The sequence below is a fragment of the Brassica oleracea genome, chromosome C5 (assembly GCF_000695525.1).
Source record: "Brassica oleracea var. oleracea cultivar TO1000 chromosome C5, BOL, whole genome shotgun sequence".
Lineage (NCBI taxonomy): Eukaryota > Viridiplantae > Streptophyta > Magnoliopsida > Brassicales > Brassicaceae > Brassica > Brassica oleracea.
This window is the reverse complement of record NC_027752.1, coordinates 1,593,838-1,614,816: the sequence shown is the minus strand read 5'-3', so window position 1 is coordinate 1,614,816 and position 20,979 is coordinate 1,593,838. Positions and strand designations below refer to the sequence as shown.

At 34.4% G+C, this 20,979-nt stretch overlaps 2 protein-coding genes across 3 annotated transcripts; one reads left to right on the top strand and one right to left on the bottom strand.

Annotated features, from left to right (window-relative positions):
• Positions 1 to 3,927: 3,927 nt before the first annotated feature.
• Positions 3,928 to 5,680, top strand: LOC106295480 (1-aminocyclopropane-1-carboxylate oxidase 4). Its single transcript, XM_013731396.1, has 4 exons — positions 3,928 to 4,132; positions 4,243 to 4,469; positions 4,603 to 4,936; positions 5,220 to 5,680. The coding sequence occupies exons 1-4, from the start codon at positions 4,028 to 4,030 to the stop codon at positions 5,517 to 5,519; spliced, it is 966 nt and encodes a 321-aa protein (XP_013586850.1). The 5' UTR covers positions 3,928 to 4,027; the 3' UTR covers positions 5,520 to 5,680.
• On the bottom strand, positions 5,666 to 9,167 carry LOC106295481 (probable tyrosine-protein phosphatase At1g05000). Of its 2 annotated transcripts, XM_013731398.1 has the most exons (6): positions 8,801 to 9,167; positions 8,617 to 8,714; positions 8,045 to 8,136; positions 6,479 to 6,536; positions 6,329 to 6,372; positions 5,666 to 6,239 (listed from the first exon to the last, which is right to left on the bottom strand). In XM_013731398.1, exons 1-6 carry the CDS (start codon positions 9,064 to 9,066, stop codon positions 6,054 to 6,056), a joined length of 744 nt encoding a protein of 247 aa, XP_013586852.1. In that variant the 5' UTR covers positions 9,067 to 9,167; the 3' UTR covers positions 5,666 to 6,053. The 2 variants fall into 2 exon arrangements, with proteins under 2 accessions (XP_013586852.1, XP_013586851.1); XM_013731397.1 differs by lacking the exon at positions 8,045 to 8,136 and having other exon boundaries at positions 5,727 to 6,239; positions 8,621 to 8,714; positions 8,801 to 9,160.
• Positions 9,168 to 20,979: the final 11,812 nt, after the last annotated feature.

Sequence of the window (20,979 nt, the reverse complement as noted above, 5' to 3'; positions counted from 1 at the left end):
TATATATTCTCAGAGTTTCTTTAAACTCCGCCAATTTTTTTTTATTTTTTTTTTTTGTTAACCAGGATGGGTTTAGGCCTTCGGCCTTAATCCCCCTGAGCCCGGAACCAGCCTGCGTCTGTACCCACCAGGGGCCTAAGTCATTCCGATGGCCGGGGCTCGAACTCGTGATGGCGGACACCTCAGCCGAAGTTCCTTTACCACCAGACCACGTGGCCCGGTTAACTCCACCGATTTATCAGCTACGAAGGTAACAATGCATTTCTCTCTACTTCTTTTATTGATAAAGTACTTTTCATATCTGTTTTGTTTATATTCTCAGAGTTTCCTTAAATATTTTTAGAACAATTCTGTCATCTATTTGCTACAGATGAAAAAATGCAAAAACTTTAAAATTTGTATTAATTATATTAAGAAATCAGAAATCCACTAATGAGTTTGCAGAAATACTTTCAAACAACGACGGGAAATCAATTTTCAAGTATTATCCCAGTTCATTAATTAAGAAATACTTTAAAATTAGTATTTGCATTTGTTGCACATATATTTTTTCCTTCAAAGCTCAAAGTTTCTGTTTGCTGCTCTAATAAGAAACATAATAGAAATGAGAGAAGAAGAAAAAGTGTAGCCAATTGAGCTTGAACTAATGAATGACGTGTTTGAGTAAAATGGTGAAGAAAAATCACGGATGTGATTAATGTAGCACTTAAATTAAATGATGATATTTTTTTTCATGATTATTTTTCTATTGAAACTCTCTCTTTATATCATGTCTCCAATTATCAAAAACTGTAAGTACATTTTCAAAAAAAATATTATTGTCATAATATATCATAACTTTTTTTTATTAAAAATATATATTTATATATTATGGAATATTTTTTACAAGACAGATACAAAGAAAAACTGAATGAATCAAATATAGTACTTTAACTATATTTTTATGTGTTGGTATGTATCTCAGTTTCCAAACATAAATTACTTGCAAACATATATCTATGCTAAAACAATATGAGAAATATTATTTTAACAAAAAAAATATTATTTTACCTTTTTTGTTTACAGAGCATCACTTCATGGGCAATTTTTATCCATAGTTACAGAATATATAATAAAATAATTTTATTCTAATTGATAATTATAAAATTAAAGTTTTATCATCAAATAATTTAATACACAGTCATTTGATCTGTGCATTAGCACTGGAGTAACACTATTAACTTGTAAAGCTAAAGCCCATTCATAAACAATTCGAAGTGTGTTTGTATTCACATCGAGGATGGATCATGGATGCAACACATATTTTAATAATTAAGTTCATAACATATAAAAGATATTTGCATACATCTACGTGGATGTGAAATGATATATGTATACATGCATTATGTAGACTGGCGGAGGATATTGATGAAGATGGTAGCTAAATGGAATAAAGAGAGTAGGTCAAGTGGGTTTTGTCATGTCGATTGTATGAGATTGACCAATGCTGTAGCTTGACCCCAAAGCCACGAGGGATATCTACCAATCACATCATCACAATTCATCAACACATCTTTTTCAATTAACTATATAAGAACCCACCACAATTTATATATATACCAAAACTTTTTTTAACTAAAATTAAATTTTATAATCAACCCATTTAAGAATTTAGGACTCAGTTACAAACCGACTCGAATAAAATAGCAAATCTTCGAACATATATACCAAAACTTGTATTCCGCATTGCCAGAGTCGTTTTCATTTTCTTAAATTTGTATCATATATTTGTAAATTACACAATGCCAATGGTAAAAAATTTTGGACGTGAACGTAGTGTTTCTTTATTACAAGTCTTCGTTCTTAACTTCTCAATTTTATTATTTTATTACCAAATCGTTTCCAACTATACGATTGAAAAATATAACATCGGCTGCTAAGCCAAATCTTTTTCTTCTTGAGTTTCACCTTCCAGTCCAATATATTAGTCTACATGAATAAAACACGTTCTTATAACTAGCTTGCATATTAATCAACGTAAAAATAAATCCGATAAATTGCAAATATTTTATTATTGGAGGCTCATCATGTGAATGCCGTGAGATTGGATACTGAAGATGTGAATGTATCGATTTTTAATTATCTTTCTTATAAAAGAAAGTGTGGTGAACAAATGAGAATTACTAGTACATAAAGATTTAAATCATTTTCAGAGTTAACACAAAGTAATTAAATATTAAGCAAAAGAAAAGGCTAATCACTGTTCTCCAAATAGTGATGAAGTATTTTACCTCAAAAAAACAATAGTGATGAAGTATATTATCAGCTTTCAAATTATCAATGTGGCCAACAAGAGAAGAACGTGGTCGAATCTGCACTTAGGATTGAGCATTTTATCTGTCAAATTTGATTTGTTTCGTTATTTGTTTCGATTCGATCCGAAAATTTCAGATATTCGTAAATTTTCTAAGAAAATAAATATTAAAAATCAATTTCCGTTAAAATCGAAGCAAATCACAAATATTAAAATTCTGGAAAGCGGATATCCGCTCCAATTCGGAAATATACAAATACATGTATATATTGATTATATTTAAAGTTATAAATGTATAAAATTATATAATTATTATTCTAACATATAATTTGACAAATTCTATGTACATTATTACTTATATAAAAGTATAACATAAAAAAAGAGAAAATAAAAATTATGACAACTGTAACTTTTTTCTTAAGTTTTGTGTTATTATAATTGTTAACTAATTTTAATAAATTTACAAAATATGTAGATTCACTACTTCTTTTAATTTTTATTTTATATATCATGCAAAACAAATTTATACAAAACAAATTTATATCAATTTTGTAAAGATTATTTGTATTAATCAAAACAAATGAGATATCCGTAAGTATTCGTAAATATCCATAAATATCTATTTATTTTCTGAATATACGTTTTTTTGGATATTCGTATTTTTTCGAAGCAAAGCAAATAAAAAAATTAAATCCGGATATCCGATCCGTGTCAGCCCTGTGTACGCTCCTCTGCTGAAATGATAATTTACTTAACTTGATCTGAACGGTCAAAGGTTATGGCTCAGAGACTACGAAATGTAGACGTGCACATAGAGGAGATATTTCAACACAGCAACGAAATGTAGACGTGCACATAGAGGAGATATTTCAACACAGCAGCTGTTAATGGGACACATAGAAAACCCATGGGTCCATCAAAATCAATACATGAAGAATAAAATGAATGTCATAATAACAATTAGTGTAGATTTTAGTTAATAGTAAAAGGCTAAACGGATGTCGGTCAGAGAAAATGTAACCAAAAAAAGATTAGACGCTCTGAATTAATATATTCCTTACGGATTTTTGATGTAAGTTTCGAATAGTGTCTTTCTTAAAACAAGATAATGTTCAAATAAAGTTGTTATATAAACTATACTAAAAGTCAAAAATCAAAAGATAGAAAAACGGGTCAAACCATGATTCGTGCTAGCGGAGAACTCGCACAATGATGAACCCTACCTTCCATGGACCATGGACACTCCATAAAGAAAATCATAGAAGTAATTTTGTAAAATGAAATTTAAGAATATATCATATAGTTTCGAGAATAAAGTGATATAAATCTGGTGTTTTCCGGTTTGTATTCACATACTATGTTGACTGCAGCCACAAATTGTACAAATTAAATTTCTCCTTTATTGATTATAACAATTTAAACAACAAAAGTAAGATACTATAAAACTCAGCCATCAGACTTCTGTTCAACCGTAACATGAATTGGTGAAACTTTATAGGGAATGTAATATATAATAAATTTCAAATGGTGTGGGTCCAAAAAAAAAAACCTTATTATTACTGTAACATGTTAACTCGTGGAAGTAACTCAAAGCTTCTCCTCTATTCTCTCTATAAAACCTATCCTCTGGTCATCAGATTTAGGTCACACTTCAAAAGCGTCAACATAAAGTTAGGCCAAACCCCCCCAGAAACCCAAAGAAGAAAGTCATAAGAAAAAAAGAGTTAGAGAGAGATGGAGAGTTTTCCAATCATCAATCTCGAGAAGCTTAATGGAGAAGAGAGAGGACTCACGATGGAGAAGATCAAAGACGCTTGTGAAAACTGGGGATTCTTTGAGGTATTTCAGAAAGTTTCATTTCTAATAATGGAAACTCGTACTTAAAAATGATTTCTAATAATGGAAACTTGTAGTTAAAAAGAATTATAATTAACGGTTGGTAAATATAGTGTGTGAACCATGGGATTCCACATGAGCTACTTGACAGAGTGGAGAAGATGACCAAGGAACACTACAAGAAGTGCATGGAAGACAGATTCAAGGAGTCCATTAAGAACAGAGGACTCGACTCTGTTCGGTCTGAAGTCAATGACGTTGACTGGGAATCAACTTTCTACCTTAAGCACCTTCCTGCCTCCAATATATCCCATGTCCCTGATCTCGACGACGATTACAGGTAACGTTTTAGTTTCTAAACCGGTCCAAAATTTGTTTCTCCGTCCGGTTACGGTATCACTGGTTTGCTATTTTTAACAGTACCAGTTTCGATTAAACCGGTTCTTTAAATATTATACGGCTAATTTTAACAGGACGTTGATGAAAGAGTTCGCCGGAAAGATAGAGAAGTTGTCGGAGGAGCTATTGGATCTGCTTTGCGAGAATCTTGGATTGGAGAAAGGTTATCTGAAGAAGGTGTTCTACGGGTCGAAAAGCCCGACTTTTGGAACCAAAGTGAGCAACTATCCACCTTGTCCTAAACCGAATTTAATCAAGGGGCTCCGAGCACATACCGACGCAGGCGGCATCATCCTCCTCTTCCAGGACGATAAAGTCAGTGGACTTCAGCTCCTTAAGGACGGCGAGTGGGTCGATGTTCCTCCGGTTAAGCATTCTATCGTCGTTAATCTCGGTGACCAGCTTGAGGTACGTGCTAAATCCAAAAATTAACCGAGTCTCTTTACTCAGATTCTTAGTTTCGGTTAAGAGACGGTTCTTGACTTTAAGTAAAAAAAACTAATAACCGTTTTTTAACCGAAAAATTTAAAAAAAAAAAAAAAAAATGTCAAATCATGAATTAATAACCCGACTAAGAGACCATGGTTAATTATGTCCTAGCTGTTAAATCCAAAAATTAAACCAAACCATACTGAACCGAATATTTTATTATATCTTTTAAAAACCTTGGTGTTAACCAATAATAAACCAGGTGATAACCAATGGGAAGTACAAGAGCGTGGAGCATAGAGTGATAGCTCAGACGGACGGAGAAGGAAGAATGTCCATTGCATCATTCTACAACCCTGGAAGCGACTCTGTTATTTTTCCGGCTCCGGAGTTGATCGGAAAAGAGAATGAGAAGAAGGATAACTATCCAAAATTTGTGTTTGAGGATTACATGAAACTTTACTCTGCTGTCAAGTTTCAGGCCAAAGAACTAAGGTTTGAAGCCATGAAGGCTATGGAGACAACTGTGGCCAACAATGTTGGACCATTGGCCACTGCCTAAATGAATGCATTATAAATTTATAATACATAGTCATTCCATATAATTTCTTTATATTCGAATAATTTTTATGTAGTATATGTTGTTGTATGTGTATGAATTATGAAACATTATTTAAATGTAATTGAAATTTATATTTGTTGTATGTGGAGTTTTTAATTTTATATTATTTTATTATAAATGAGGAGAATTGTTACAATACTACAACAATTGATACCCAAGAAAAGCTATATTCTAAACAAACTCCTGTGGTTCAAAAAAAAAAAGCCTCCTATATAATTTTATCCGTATACATATATACGTATTAGTATACGTATTTATCTACCTAAATGGGGATACAATGAGCAGGAAAAATGGTAAAATCATAATCAGAAATATTTCTTCTTGAAATATAATTATTGATTCCAGAGAAAGGGAAAGAAACAGAAGAATGATTCCTCTGGAACACTTATGTGATTAGAATAATCTCTTCATATTTTTTTTTTTGTTGGCTTTTCTTCTTCTTTGAGTTGAGGTGACGATCTTAGGTTTCTCTGTTTACCTGCTGGAACAAGAGAAAGACATAGGAACATGACTGAAGCTCGAGACGTCGAATATCTCCATGAACCTTTGATCTGAAACTCTAGCTTTGGCTGCTGCAAATCGCTGGTACTCATCAAATATCGATGTCAAACACCATTTCTGAAGTTTCCTCAAGCACCCGACAAGACAACCAGTCCGATGCTGCACATTCCAAAAAAAATCATACATTAACAATGGTTGGGGACACAGCAGATAAAGAAAATGTTCGAGTGTTGGAGAGATAGCTTTACCTTGCCTCGCTTACAATGAATCAGAACCGGGTGGTTTTTCTCATCTGAGGAGGTATTGTCATAAGAAACAGTTAGAAGTAGAAAGCATATCAATGTGCGGTTTCTTGTGTACTTTTTTTTTTAATAAAGGCTTCTACTATTCATACGTACCTAGAAGGACATTGAGTGCCTTGCGGATTTTCTGGTCTGGAATAATCACAAATGGTTCCTGAAAATTAAGAAAAGGATGCCTTTCTTGGTTTATAATATGTCTTAATATCAAAAGATCGATCAACACACTACTAAATTGAGCAGATAAGGATGAGAAAAGAAAATCTACTAAGCAACGGTGACACTTGAGAGAGACAACAACTATGGAAAAGGTTCTTTAATCAGGACAATGCATACACGTTCAGAAAACATGATCAAATGTGATACCTTTTACTGGTTGCGTACTGAGAAAAATATTCTTTCTTTTTGTAAAGTTACTTTCACACACGTACAACAACAACCACACGGAATAAACACAAAGGTCCTTTGAAATACGAATCTATGAGATGGAAAAAGCCTAGCAAAGTCAAGAATATCAACGATAAAGGTTTTCCTATCATGATCAAAGTTATCACACTGAGCATAACGAATAATAAAAAAAAACAAAGTCAATGAGATTCAACGATGTGAATGTGGAATAAATCCCAAAGTACTTCCAATACAATTAGCCCACCGAGGAGAGCACTTTTAGTTTTCTTTTCAGTAGTAAGTATCTAAACGACTCCCCACATAAAAGAATCTCCATTAGAAGAAACATGACACTATCCTAGGAACAGAACCTACACACAGGGCGGATGCTGTGAGAGAAAACATATAGAGAATAATTAGTCTTATCCCCTATTTTGGTTATCAAGATTATGTATCAACCAAAAATTACGTCCATAGCCAATCTCTTCAGCAAAGTAACATTCTGCATGACTCATAAGCGTATAAACTTTAAGACTAAATTTTCTGGTTATTCCCACCACTTACCAATGCTTGCCCAAACATGAACTACTAAAACATCATAAAGTATTATTAAACAACAACACTAACCGACTTAAAACTTAACCATTTGTAACTGACCTAATATGTGTGTATACTTCCACAATCATCATGCTTTCTACAAGTTTTTACAATTAAAAAATTAGTTTGAGGTGGTCTACAACTTGTCCACCCTCAAGGAACGCTTTTGCTGAGGTATGATTTCATAAAGATATCATATCTGCATTTCTTTTAAAGTGCATACGCAATTAACAAGAACCAAGAAAACAATACCAACCGAACGCACAGAAAGTAAGCCTTGGAGTAGTGGATCGTTGACAACACTTAGCAATTTAATATTTTGACGTAGCCCATTATCCAGGTTTTAAATATACAGACACTATAAGGGCCACGAGTTGCTGAAGGGGCAGAAAAGAAAAGAGTGGGACCAAAGCAGTGGAATGTCAAGAGAGACGGAAAGAGCCAAGGAGGCAAACAATAAACAAAGATGTGTTCTTTTTCTGGTAACTCGATTAAAAAATGATGGCTTGGAACAAAGTCGACATGAAGGATCAACTTCAAGACTAAATAGATTTAGTAATGTCTCAATGAGACAATATTTAAGAACAACTAGACAATATATCAAACAGTTAAACCCCTGAAATTCAAGAACCCCTAACAGATTCCATAGAGTATTAAGTTGAGGTAATAATAAAATAATACCAAAGTTGTGGAGAGTCCATTTGTTGTTAATGGACTCTCTTTGTGATTCTCAGAACACCATAAATGGGAGCAAATTTCGTTGTCTAAACACACTGCAGGTTTTAGAATAAATATAATTTTCAAATCATAGAATTCCCCCCTAGTGAAGCCAGAGGTCTAGACATCCCCGGGTAGAATCCAAGTAAATTACAATTACAGAGCAGGCCAGAGACAGAGCCACTCCTAGACAAACAATCACCTCTAGCTTTTCAAAACATTTTAGTGGTTAATATGTATATATATATCATTTAATCCCAATGTCAGAGGCAGAGTCACTCCTAGACATAGCAAAGATGAAGTTGATCCAAAACAAAAAAAAAAAAAAGACATAGCAAGATGAAACATTTGATTTGAGCCCTGAAAAAAATTTAGTAGTTAATTTGTATTAGATCATTTAATCCCAAATTGATTAAAACTATCAACTATATATTTAATCATTTATTAATTGTTTCAGGCTCCACAAACAGCCAGAGGTTTAGCAATTAGGACAAAGGACTTTACGAAGAAAAGACAGAACAGAGAGACAAGGAAGCGAACCTTATTGCCTTCAATGCCAAACTGGAAAAGAGTAATTCCATTGGATTTGAGGAACTGGATGTTACTCTCCGGGTAAGGCTCCGGACACAGATAACTTCAAAAATAAAATAAAAAACCTTAAAAATCAGCAATTCGAATGTCGAAGATGCACAAATTGTCAAATGCAGAACACGTGTTTACATAATTGAGCGGAGTCCGAGAGTCTGGAGGAAGGAGAAGTTAGCCGGATCAGGGAATCCAGAACGGAATATTCCGTTATCCACCATAGAGAAGTTGAGCGGCGGTATCAGGTTAAGCTCCTCGACCGCATCAGCAGCTTCATCGAAATGAGCCTGAAACACGTTTCTCTCGACGACCTCGATCGTGCGGCAGGCGTCTTCTCCGTCCTTCTCCTCCGTGGTGGTGAACTTGTCAGTCGCCGCCGTCGTATTATCCACTAGCTTCATCTCTTGAGGAAAGAATTTTGGAACTGAGTTTTTGTGTGCTTGGTGAGGTGAGAGAGAGTTAGTAATAGGAGATGATGGTCGTTACGTAACGGCGACTCTTATTAGAGTTTATATAGACATGCCTTACCTATCGTGACTGTTAAAAAGAACGGAAGGAGATGATGGACTAAAGACTCTTTTCGTTAAATTCATTTCTATCTTTTATTACTATTTATTTATTTATTGTATTTTCAGAATCTGATTTGTATAGTTGACAGAAGAGAAAAAAAAAAGAAGACTTTTTTCAAAAGAAGAAGGAAGATAGAAACTTACGATATAGAATGTGTAAATTGTTCTACTTATCCGTCAAATTAAAATTCCTATATGATTAAATATTTTTATTAAACTGTAATAATCACCTGAAATACATATGAATGTACAGTTTATAAGCCATATTCAAATCTTGACTTGGTAAATAAAAGGGGATCAAAAAGAAAACTGTGGTCCCAGAACATAGTGAAATGGATTTCCAACCTAAAACCAAACCAATTGGTGATAAGTGGAGTGACCCATCTTTCTTATATATTACTAAAGATCCCTCCCAACTACCGATGTGGGACCTTTGTCCCTAATACGCCCCCTCGAGATGATGGCTCTTTGAGCGTCAATCTCGGAATGCTCGGGCAAGGACCGAAGACCAACTTTGGGCCGGGTCGATGTGGATCGGGTTGGACTGCGTGGATCGGGCTCTGATACCATGTTAAGCTAGATGGGCTTCCAACCTAAAACCAATTGGTGATAAGTGGAGTGGCCCATCTATCTTATATATTACTTAGGATCCCTTCCAACTACCGATGTGGGACACTTTGTGTCTAATAGTCCTGAGGGAACACGTTCAAACAAAACCGACCCAAAAGGTGAAGAAATATAGTTTTATACTACTCAAGTTGGTCTTGGAAACATTATAGGGGGGAAACTATATAATAATCATCGAATTTGTAACGGTCTGTCTTGGTTGTATTTTATACATGGTCGAGTGATCCGATCATCATGAACTAAAATGTAGACTACATTTTAAAATATATGTAATCATTTTAAAATGTTAAACTATGACGATTAATTACGAGTTAATATGGGTTTGATGTACTGTTAAGTAGTTCAAGTAGCCGTAGATTTCTTCTGTTTATATTTGGTTTAATATAATCTTTTACGACTACTATGGAATATGTAATTTAGGACTTTAGTTTTCTATTTATATTAGAATATTTACTATGATTGAAAATAATGATATAGTATTCACTGAAAATGATCAATTATTGGCAATATTTTACGAGGAACTAGCCGAAGAGAGATATTCCAAAACGAAAGAAAGAGAGAAAAAGAGCTTCCAGTGGACAAGAGCTTCCTATGCAAAGTGGTGGGAAGAACAATCACTGAGTCTGAGTCATGTGGCAGTCATACACACCGCTTTATATAATGTATGTGTTAATATGTGGAATCTTAATAAGATTTGATCCAAGCTAAACTAGGAACAAAACAATCTACATATGATGTAATTAATTAGTTTTCTGTTCGTATGATTGTAATTTGTAATGTTACTCTAGATTTAAGCCCCCACCACATGTGTATTGCTGACTTTTTTTTTGGATCAAATGTATTGCTGACTTAAAAGCCACTTTTGATGTACATTAGTACCAAGTTTTAATCATATCTTTAGTTGATCAGTTGCAAAACTCAAGATGAGTGATTTCTTAGCTGCATAACTTATGACGACGCTGAAAAATAGCATCCCAGCCGTTAGAGTATATGTCTATCAACCTAATAAAGACGAAACAATGCGAAGTAAGGAACAGGAAAGAACCACATTGCGACAATGTATAATTAAAATCCACGCAACGTCTTTGTCCTCTGTACAACACTCACAACCGAAAATTACATTTTAAATTTATATATATATATTTTTTTTTTGATCAAACGACATTTTAAATTTATATATAAAACTGATAATAAGTTAATAAGTAGCAAGCGACAGAAATATGTAACGTTTAGTGCCTACACAGAACCTTTAGTTGGATAATATACTCCATAAAAATAAAACTAAAATGGTACATTCCAAGGAATATACCTTCTGGTTCCAAGAGATTATTGGGTTGCAAGCGCTTCGCCACGTACGAAAGTGCTTCCACGCCGTAAAGGACTTACCGTAAAAATAACGTACGGGACAAATCATATTGCCTTCAATTAATATTTGGGAATCAATTTTTCAAAATATTGCTGTTTAATTTTTTTTGTTATTATCAGATATGCTAATAGTTAATTACTTGTGTCAAAATGACTACTTGACGTTTTGGAAATGTATCAGTATATAAAAAAAATATCATCCATTCATTTGAAGAATATATTACATATAGTGCATGCATGTTCTAGGGACTATATTAAAATGTGAATATGACAATCCAATAATAAAGAAATCGAATCTTTCGAAAAGGGATTTGGATTGAAAGAAGTTTTTATTTTCACCATTCTATGATATATCTATCTAACACAAAAGAACATAATGGTTTAGTGTTCTTTTGTATGTTGTCATTCAAAAGCAACTTTACTAGTAAACTAACAAGTCCTCCAACTCATAGATGGATATTTCAAAATTTAATGATCAATCATCTAGTGACATTTTTGGATTCAGGGGTACTCTGAGTTTATATTTGAAAATTTAATGATCACTCATCTATTTTCCCTTAATCGAGGTTCCTAAAGAATGTTTCTATCTTGGGCTGATCAGAAACTTGTACGACCACATCGGCTGTGCATGTATTTTTCTCTCTTTTACATTTCAATTGAATATCTTTTAGCATATAAGCTTTTATTTCTTGTTCTATCATGAAATTTAGTTTCTTTCATTAAGAAATAGTTGAAAAAACTAAAAAAAAACAAACAAAAACGTAACTGTAAATAAAAAAGTAATATTGGCTAAAAGGGTGCTTGCATACTTCGCGTCGATGGATAGCCAAAGCTTGTAACTCCATCCAAAGAGTGTACGAGAGAACTAGTTAAACTATACTTATGAGACACGTACATGCCTCCATCCTTAATTCACTACATCCACCACTGGATTATATTCGGAATCCTGCAGAATATCAGTGCGCGTAAGCTTCACGTAACTCTATATTCTATCATCTTTTAAACTTGATGACATAATAGTTATTCTGTTGTTAAAATAAACGTGACAATAGATGGAGCAAATTTTAAGTGACTGATGAAGTTTCTTTAGTTTTATGATTTGGATTGTTAAAAACTTTGGAAAATTAATAGTTTTATAAACACTATTTTATAATTGTCCTATCAAGGGAATATTAAATCATACATCTACATCAAAGATAAAACCTTCAATTTCGACCAAACGAAACTACCTCAGTTGAATTAAACATATATATAATTCCACCGTCAAATACCTATATCATAGATTAATTGATTTGTTGACGTTTGTCATGAATCACGATCAAGCTATGTGTCCATTAAATTGTTCACGACTAATATATAGTATTAGCACGCATGGCTCATGATTCGCTAAGAATGATATTACATAAGAAAACATCATATAACTTTTGAAACAGCTGAGATAAGAGTCTCTAGCTAACCCCTACAAGTCATAAAACTGCATGGCTCATGATACAAAATGGTTTTGGGAGGAAATACTGTTGGAGATAAACTTGAAGATAGCTTAGGAATCAAGTTATCTTTATTCTAGTTAAAATAGATAAATACAAATAGTGTTTTCCTAATGGGTTTAGGATATAGATCTCTATATAAGAAGATGGTGAGGTGTGCCATGAACTTGTGAATTTTAGAGATTATTTGTGAGAGCTTAAGTTTTGAGATATTTTCTTGAGCTAATAAAATCGTGTTTGATAATCTTTGAGTCTCAACATAATACGTTTGGCTAATAATTGGTATCAGAGCAAAACCGTAAGCGTGAACGATGAGTGATCTTGCAATCGTAAGCGTGAAACCGAAGGAGGGATCGTCGTCCTTGAAGTGCCCTATGTTAAGCTCGGTCAATTACACTGTCTGGGCTATTAGGATGAAGATCCTTCTCAAGGTACATAAAGTTTGGGAAATCGTGGAGGTGGAGACAACCGAGAGTGACAAGAATGATATGGCCATCACTCTCATCTTCCAATCTATTCCCGAAGCACTTATTCTTCAGCTTGGTGATATAGAGACTGCAAAAACGGTTTGGGATGCGATAAAGGCACGCCATCTAGGAGCAGACAGAGTTAGAGAAGCTCAATTACAAACCCTAAAAGCAGAGTTCGATCGCTTGAAGATGAAGGAAACCGAATCAATTGATGACTTCGTCGGTAAGCTATTTGAAATTTCATCTAAATCTGCATCTTTAGGAGAATATATCGACGAGTCAAAGTTAGTAAAGAAATTTGTTTCAAGTCTACCGAGAAAGAAATACATTCACATAGTGGCGTCGCTAGAGCAGGTTCTCGATCTCAACATCACAACCTTTGAAGATATTATTGGACGTTTAAAGGCTTATGAGGAACGGGCAGGCGAAGATGAAGCAGATAACGAAGATCAAAACAAATTGATATACGCAAACTCAAATAACCAAAGCACTCAATCAAATCGCGAGTATAATGGACGAGGAGGACAAGGAGGAAGGTTCTATGGGAGAGGTCGCAGACGAGGAAGATATTATCGTGAGTTCGATATATCAAAGATAACGTGTTTTCGTTGCGACAAAACATGACACTTCGCCTCTGGCTGTCCAGATAGATTACCGAAGCTTCAGGAAACATATGAGAACAAAGCCAAGGACACTCAAGAAGCTGACAGATTGCTCATGCACGAAGTTGTCTACCTTAATGAAAAGAATGTGAAACCGAAGGATTTCGAAGAATGTTCCAACAACGACAGAGTTTGGTACTTGGAAAATGGGGCTAGTAGTCACATGACTGGAAAACATGATTATTTTAAAATTATTGATGAATCAATAACAGAGAAAGTGTGATTCGGCGATGATTCAAGAATCAACATCAAAGGGAAGGGGTCTATACTTTTTGTGAGCCAAAACGGATCAAAGAAAGTACTAGCTGATGTCTACTACATCCCGGATCTTAAGAGCAACATAATAAGCCTCGGTCAAGCAACAGAATCAGGGTGTGAGATCAAGATGAAAGATGGATATCTAACCCTACATGATAAAGATGGAAAGCTCATTGTGCAAGCTAAGAGATCAGTGAACCGTCTCTACAAAGTACTTATGGATATAGTTGATGTCAAATGCAATCAAGTCACTGCACAAACAGAGACAAGCAAGTGGCACACACGCTTAGGGCATATTGGAACGAGATCAATGAAGATGATGATCAAGGATCAATTGGTGATAGGTATACCAAAACTGAATGTCGAGAGTGAAACGTGTGCATCGTGTTTGCTTGGCAAACAAGCAAGACGTCCATTCCCTAGTTCAAGTTCGTATCGAGCTGAGAAAACATTAGAACTTGTACATGGAGACTTATGCGGACCAATCTCACCTCCTCCGGCTGGAAATAATAGGTACATCTTTGTTCTTATCGACGATTATTCAAGATACATGTGGTTTATACTTTTGAAAGAGAAAAGTGAGGCTTTCGCCAAGTTCAAAATATTCAAAACAATGGTGGAAGCAGAGACAAAAGCAACAATCAAAACTCTAAGAACCGACAGAGGAGGAGAATTTACGTCAAACGAGTTCAATTCGTACTGTGAGACCTCAGGGATCAACCAACATCTGATAGCACCTTACTCTCCTCAGCAAAACGGCGTGGTGGAGCGACGAAACCGAACCCTAATGGAGATGACCAGGAGCATTCTTAAACATATGAAGGTTCCAAATTACTTATCGAGTGAGGGAGTTAGACATTCGACGTACTTGATCAATAGAGTCGCAACTAAAGTACTCAAAACATCAACGCCGTATGAAGCTCTTAAGGGACGCAAACCGAGCATTGAACACCTCAAAGTTTGCGGTTGCATTGGATATACTAAGTCATACATACCGCACCTAAAGAAGCTAGACGACAAAACCAGAGTACTAGTACACTTAGGGACAGAACCAGGGTCCAAAGCATACCGTCTGTATGATCCAATGAACCGAAGGCTTGTGGTGAGTAGAGACGTTGTTTTCGACGAGAGCAAGGGATGGAACTGGAGCAATTCAGCTAGAGAGACAAGTGATGAGCCGGGAAAGTTTAAAATTTTGTTTGGAGATCTTGGAAACAAAGGCATAAGAGAGGACGAGGAAGCAGAGAATGCACACGACAAAGAAGACGAAGGAGATGAACAAGAAGACTCGGTCTCACCACTTTCTCAAGACGTTACAGATGAAGAGAATCAAACTCAACCAGAGCTTAGAAGATCAACACGCATAACGAAGACACCAAGCTATCTCGACGATTACATGTACCTAGCAGAGATTGAGGGAGAGAGGCTACTCTTATTATTAAACGAAGAACCATATGACTTCATTGATGCGATAGAAGAAAAGGTATGGAAGGATGCTTGTGATGATGAGATATCGTCGATTGTAAGGACCAACACGTGGGACTTAGTTGATCTACCTCTTGGAGCCAAAGCGATTGGTCTCAAATGGATTTTTAAAATCAAATAGAACTCAGACGGTACGATAAACAAACACAAATCAAGGCTGGTAGCGAAGGGATATATACAACGTCATGGAGTAGATTATGAAGAAGTTTTTGCGCTTGTGGCTCGCATAGAGACCGTACGATTCATCATAGCATTGGCAGCTTCGAATGGATGGCAAGTGCATCACCTCGACGTAAAGACTGCGTTCTTATACGGCGAGTTGAAAGAAAACGTATATGTAAGCCAACCAGAGGGTTATGAGGTAAAAGGAAGTGAAGGGAAGGTATATAAACTCAAGAAAGCACTCTCCGGCTTAAAGCAAGCTCCGAGAGCGTGGAATGAGAAGCTCAACACGACGCTTGGAGACTTGAAGTTTGATAAATGCACCAAAGAGCCCTCTCTGTATCGGTTAAGAAAGGATGAGGATCTACTTCTTGTAGCAGTCTATGTTGATGATTTGCTCATAACATGTTCTAAGGTAGAGATGAACGAAGAATTCAAGAGAAATATGTCAACTAAGTTCGAGATGACGGATTTGGGACTGTTGACGTATTATCTTGGTATTGAAGTGCTACAATACACCGGTGGTATCTCCATAAGGCAGGAGAGCTATGCAAAAAAAATTCTTGAGGAAACAAACATGATCGAATGCAATGCCACTCAAATACCAAGTTGTCAAAAGCCCAGGAAGAACGAGGAGTAGAAGAGAAAGACTTTCGAAGAGTTATAGAGTGTTTGCGATACTTACTACACACGCGACCTGATCTATCTTACTCTGTTGGAGTGCTGAGCAGATACATGCACGAGCCTAAGGAGACACACTATGCGGCACTAAAACATATACTAAGATATGTAAAGGAAACTTTCAGCTATGGACTAGACTTCAAGCGTTCAAGCGACTCAACACTGATTGGTTACAGTGACAGTAGTCACAATGTTGACATCGACGACGGAAGAAGCACCACCGGCCACATGTTCTACCTAAACGACTGTCTTATCACGTGGTGCTCCCAGAAGCAAGAAACCGTTGCACTCTCATCCTGTGATGAGTTTATGGCAGCAACTGAGGCAGCCAAGCAAGCAATATGGTTACATGACCTGTTTGCTGAAGTGGTGGAAAAACCAAACGAGAAAGTGGTAGTTCGTGTAGACAATAAATCGGCTATAGCATTAACCAAGAATCCGGTCTTTCACGGTCGCAGTAAGCACATTCGTAAGAGATATCACTTCATTAGAGAGTGCATTGACAATGATCAGGTTGAAGTAGAACACGTCGCAGGAAGTCTCCAAAAGGCCGACATTTTGACGAAAGCTTTGGGAAGAATAAAGTTTAAAGAGATGAGAGATCTAGTTGGAGTAAAGGATTTGCTAAGTGATGACTTCAAGTTTAAGAGGGTGAATGTTGGAGATAAACTTGAAGATAGCTTAGGAATCAAGTTATCTTTATCCTAGTTAAAATAGATAAATACAAATAGTGTTTTCCTAATGAGTTTAGGATATAGAATGGTGAGGTGTGCCATGAACTTGTGAGTTTTATAGATTATTTTTGAGAGCTTAATATTATTTTCTTGAGCTAATAAAATTGTGTTTGATAATCTTTGAGTCTCAACATAATATGTTTGGCTAATAAGTACACATGATAATATTAGGGTTCCATAATATTATAGTGGACGGACGGGCGAGTTCGAGTCGAAAAAAACGTATGTCTAGTTTTTATAAAATTAAAATATTTGTAGAAACCCATAATGATTTTTCCAAAGCATGCATGTTTAGGGGTGGACGTTCGGGTACCCATACGGGTTCGATTCGGATCTATTCGGGTTTTGGATTTTCGGGTTTAAAAATTTTAGTCCTATTCGGATATTTTTAAATTTCGGTTCGGTTTCGGTTCGGATCTTTGTGGGTTCGGTTCGGGTTCGGATAACCCCTTTAAACTTTTATAAATTTAATATTCATTATATACTTAAAATTTCTCTAAATCTATAAAACAAAATAATATATTACATATAAATTTGTATAATATATGTGAAAATACTTAAAATTAACATATAGATATTTTAAGTATTTTGGTGTTTTGAATATATTTTAGCTATTTAGACATTTACTTTTAACTATTTATGTATATTTTCAAGTATTTTAAACAACTTAAAAATATCTTATATATTTTGGATGTTTTTAATATATATTACATCTAAAAATAAGTAATATATTTAGGTAAATAAATCTATTTCGGTTACATTCGGATACCCGAGATACTTCGCTTCGGGTCGGGTTCGGTTTTGGTTTTTAGATACTTCGGTTCGGGTTCTTCGGATGATATTTTGGGTTCGGTACTACTTTTTCGGATGAGGTTCGGTTCTGTTCTTCGGATGATATTTTGCCCAGCCCTATGCATGTTTATTGATATCATGCCATTCCGAAGTTGTGTATCATAATACAAAAAGGATGATATATTGAGAATGAACATTTCAAGAAGATTCGTCAAAAAAAAAACATTTCAAGAAGACTTAATGTACGCAGTTACGCACGATCTCTCTCTCTCTCTCTCTCTCTCTCTCTCTCTCTCTCTCTCAGTTAGTTGAAATTATTGGGGTTGTTATCTCCGATTTTGTCCCAAAAAAAAAAATCACTGAAGACATTTTATATTGATAACCACATCGAATACATCCATAAATTGTTGTTGTTTCCATATCATAGAAAATCATTATAAAAATCGGTGGTTGTTATCTGAGATTTTTGACAAAAGTTAAGTCCATCGGATAATGAACATGCCCTATGCATGCTCGGATGTGCCACTTATTGTTGACATACTGAATGAGTTGTGGCGTTTACGTTTCCCAAGTTTGACTTAAGGGAGGTGTTTGAATTTCCTTACCAAGAAGCTGCACGAAGAGTTTCTTTCGTACAAGCGAATTCGTTTACTCGTAGAAATTTTATTAATTTTGGGTTTTGTCCAAATCAACCAAGTCTTGTAACTCAAATGTCATAGCATTTTTAGTCTTTAAAGGTTAAAGTGAAAATCAAAATTTTATCTTAAAGATGTTCTTTTGTGCTAATCATTACGACCGGATCTTGGTTTTCAGCTCAAATATGATCCAAGCTCAAATGAAAACAATGATATAACTATAAGATACACTAAATACTACTCCTATAAACAAATGCAACAGAAATAAAATATTAAGAAAATTTAAATCATAATTAACTAATTGACTATCAGAAGCTTTTAGTTTTTAGGAGTGTTTTGAAACCCGACCCGGATCCGCGATTGAACCGGTAAACCTGGTGACCCAGAAAAAATCCGGTTTGAGTTTTGTGAAAAATTCAATATTTAGAAACCCACAAAAACCCGTAAAAATCCAGTAAAACCCGGAACCCGATACCGGTTGAACCAAGTTCAACCAATAAATAACTTTTATTTCTTTTTTTTTTAGTTTTTAATTATTATGTTTTATATTCTAAGTTTCTAATTAAGAACTTAGGTGCTGACAAAAAAAAAGGTTAGGTTTTCCTTTTTTCAGTTTTATATTTGTGATTTTTAGATTTTGATGAAGATTTCACTATGTCACATGAAGAAAATGAAGTGAACGATGGTAGAGATAACCAAAATTAGTTGATGTGATTTGGTGTTAGTTTATTTTTGTTATTGATAATTTATTACAATGATATTTTACTTTTGGTTTATTTTATATATTAGTTTAAGTTATTATTCATTTAGACATTTAAATATTTATAAATTTTATGTCTTGATTTTTTTAGATGTCATAACTCTTACCTTGTTAAAGACAATTTTAAATAGTCTAAACTATTTTTTGATATTTTGTATGTCAAATGAAAATAAAAATATAAAAACTAAAGTTAAGTATTTTCTAAATGTTTTTAAACATAAAATATATACATATCCAAACTATTATTTTATGTTTTAAAAAATACTTAGAAAATATTAAACTTTAGTTTCTATATTTTTATTTACATAGCTGATATATTATTATATAATAAATTTTTTTCATTTATCAATCCGTGGTTCATCCGCGGTCGATTCAGTGACCCAGCAATCCGGTAATTCGTCCCGTTCAGTGTCAGGATCGGGTTTAAAAACATTGGTTTTTACACGTTTTAAGAAACATCAAGACAAACAAAATAACAAGCTTTATTTTTGAAATCCCAATTTATTGGACCTTAGCCCAGTGTAAATCAACATCCATTTCTAGAAAAGTTGGTCAACAACAAAGTCCAAAATTAGCCGAGGCCCAACCATTTAGTGGCTTGTTGGAACATAAACATACGCTTTATCTCCTGGCAAAGAGTGCATGAATGCGGAAACTTGAAGTCATAGGAACCTAATAAAGAATAGTCAATGAAATCATTTACTTTTTCTTTTTGTTTATGTTTACGTGTGAAAAGTCTTTGGAACGGTCAAACCGGTGGAAAAGAAGAATAATGCGTCAAAAACACACGGAAAACAACACACAGTAACAGGTGTGGTCGTCACTGCAGAGGATTACTTCCTCGTAAGCCAACGTGGCAGACTTTTAGCGTCTCAAGCTCACAGCTCTTATGCTGCTCCAGTTAACACCCAATCGCAGCTTCCCCCTCCTTCATCTGACACTTTCTAATTACTACTGCTGCTCCCTTTTTCTAACCTGTGGGTCCCGACCACTATAAACTGCGACGCAGAAGATTTCTTGTGCCAGAAGACTTGCTTCGTATCTGACCGTTTTGCCCCTATTTGCTAATTCGGTTTTTGGAGTAAAAGAAACATGTCCGAGGTGTCTAACTGTCCTATGACTTGGTCCCAAAGCAAATTATTACACCTTTATTTTTGTTGGTTAATTTACTTAAATGTTTTTTAAAGTAAATAATATACTATTTACTTATTGGTTAAAGTTCAAAATTGTTTTGTAATAGTAAGTAATAACATATTCCCTCCATTTTATTATAAGTGTTGTCTAAAATTTTTGCATACAAATTAAGAAAATAATTAAATTTTATGTTTCCTATTTAATATTCTACTTTGTTTGATTTTAGTAATTAATGAGCTAAGAGTAAAATTAAAAACTGGAAAAAACATCAAATATTTATCTTAAAAATGACAAACGACACTTATAATGAAATAAAATTTAAAATCTAAAATGACACTTAAATATAAAACAGAATGAGCATTTATTATGGAAAATTTAAGATAACATGATATACTAGTTTACTTTTAAAATTAGATTAAAATTATTGATCTGATGTCTAAAGATTAATTACATAATCTATTTAAAATTTAACATTACATTTTAAAATTTAACT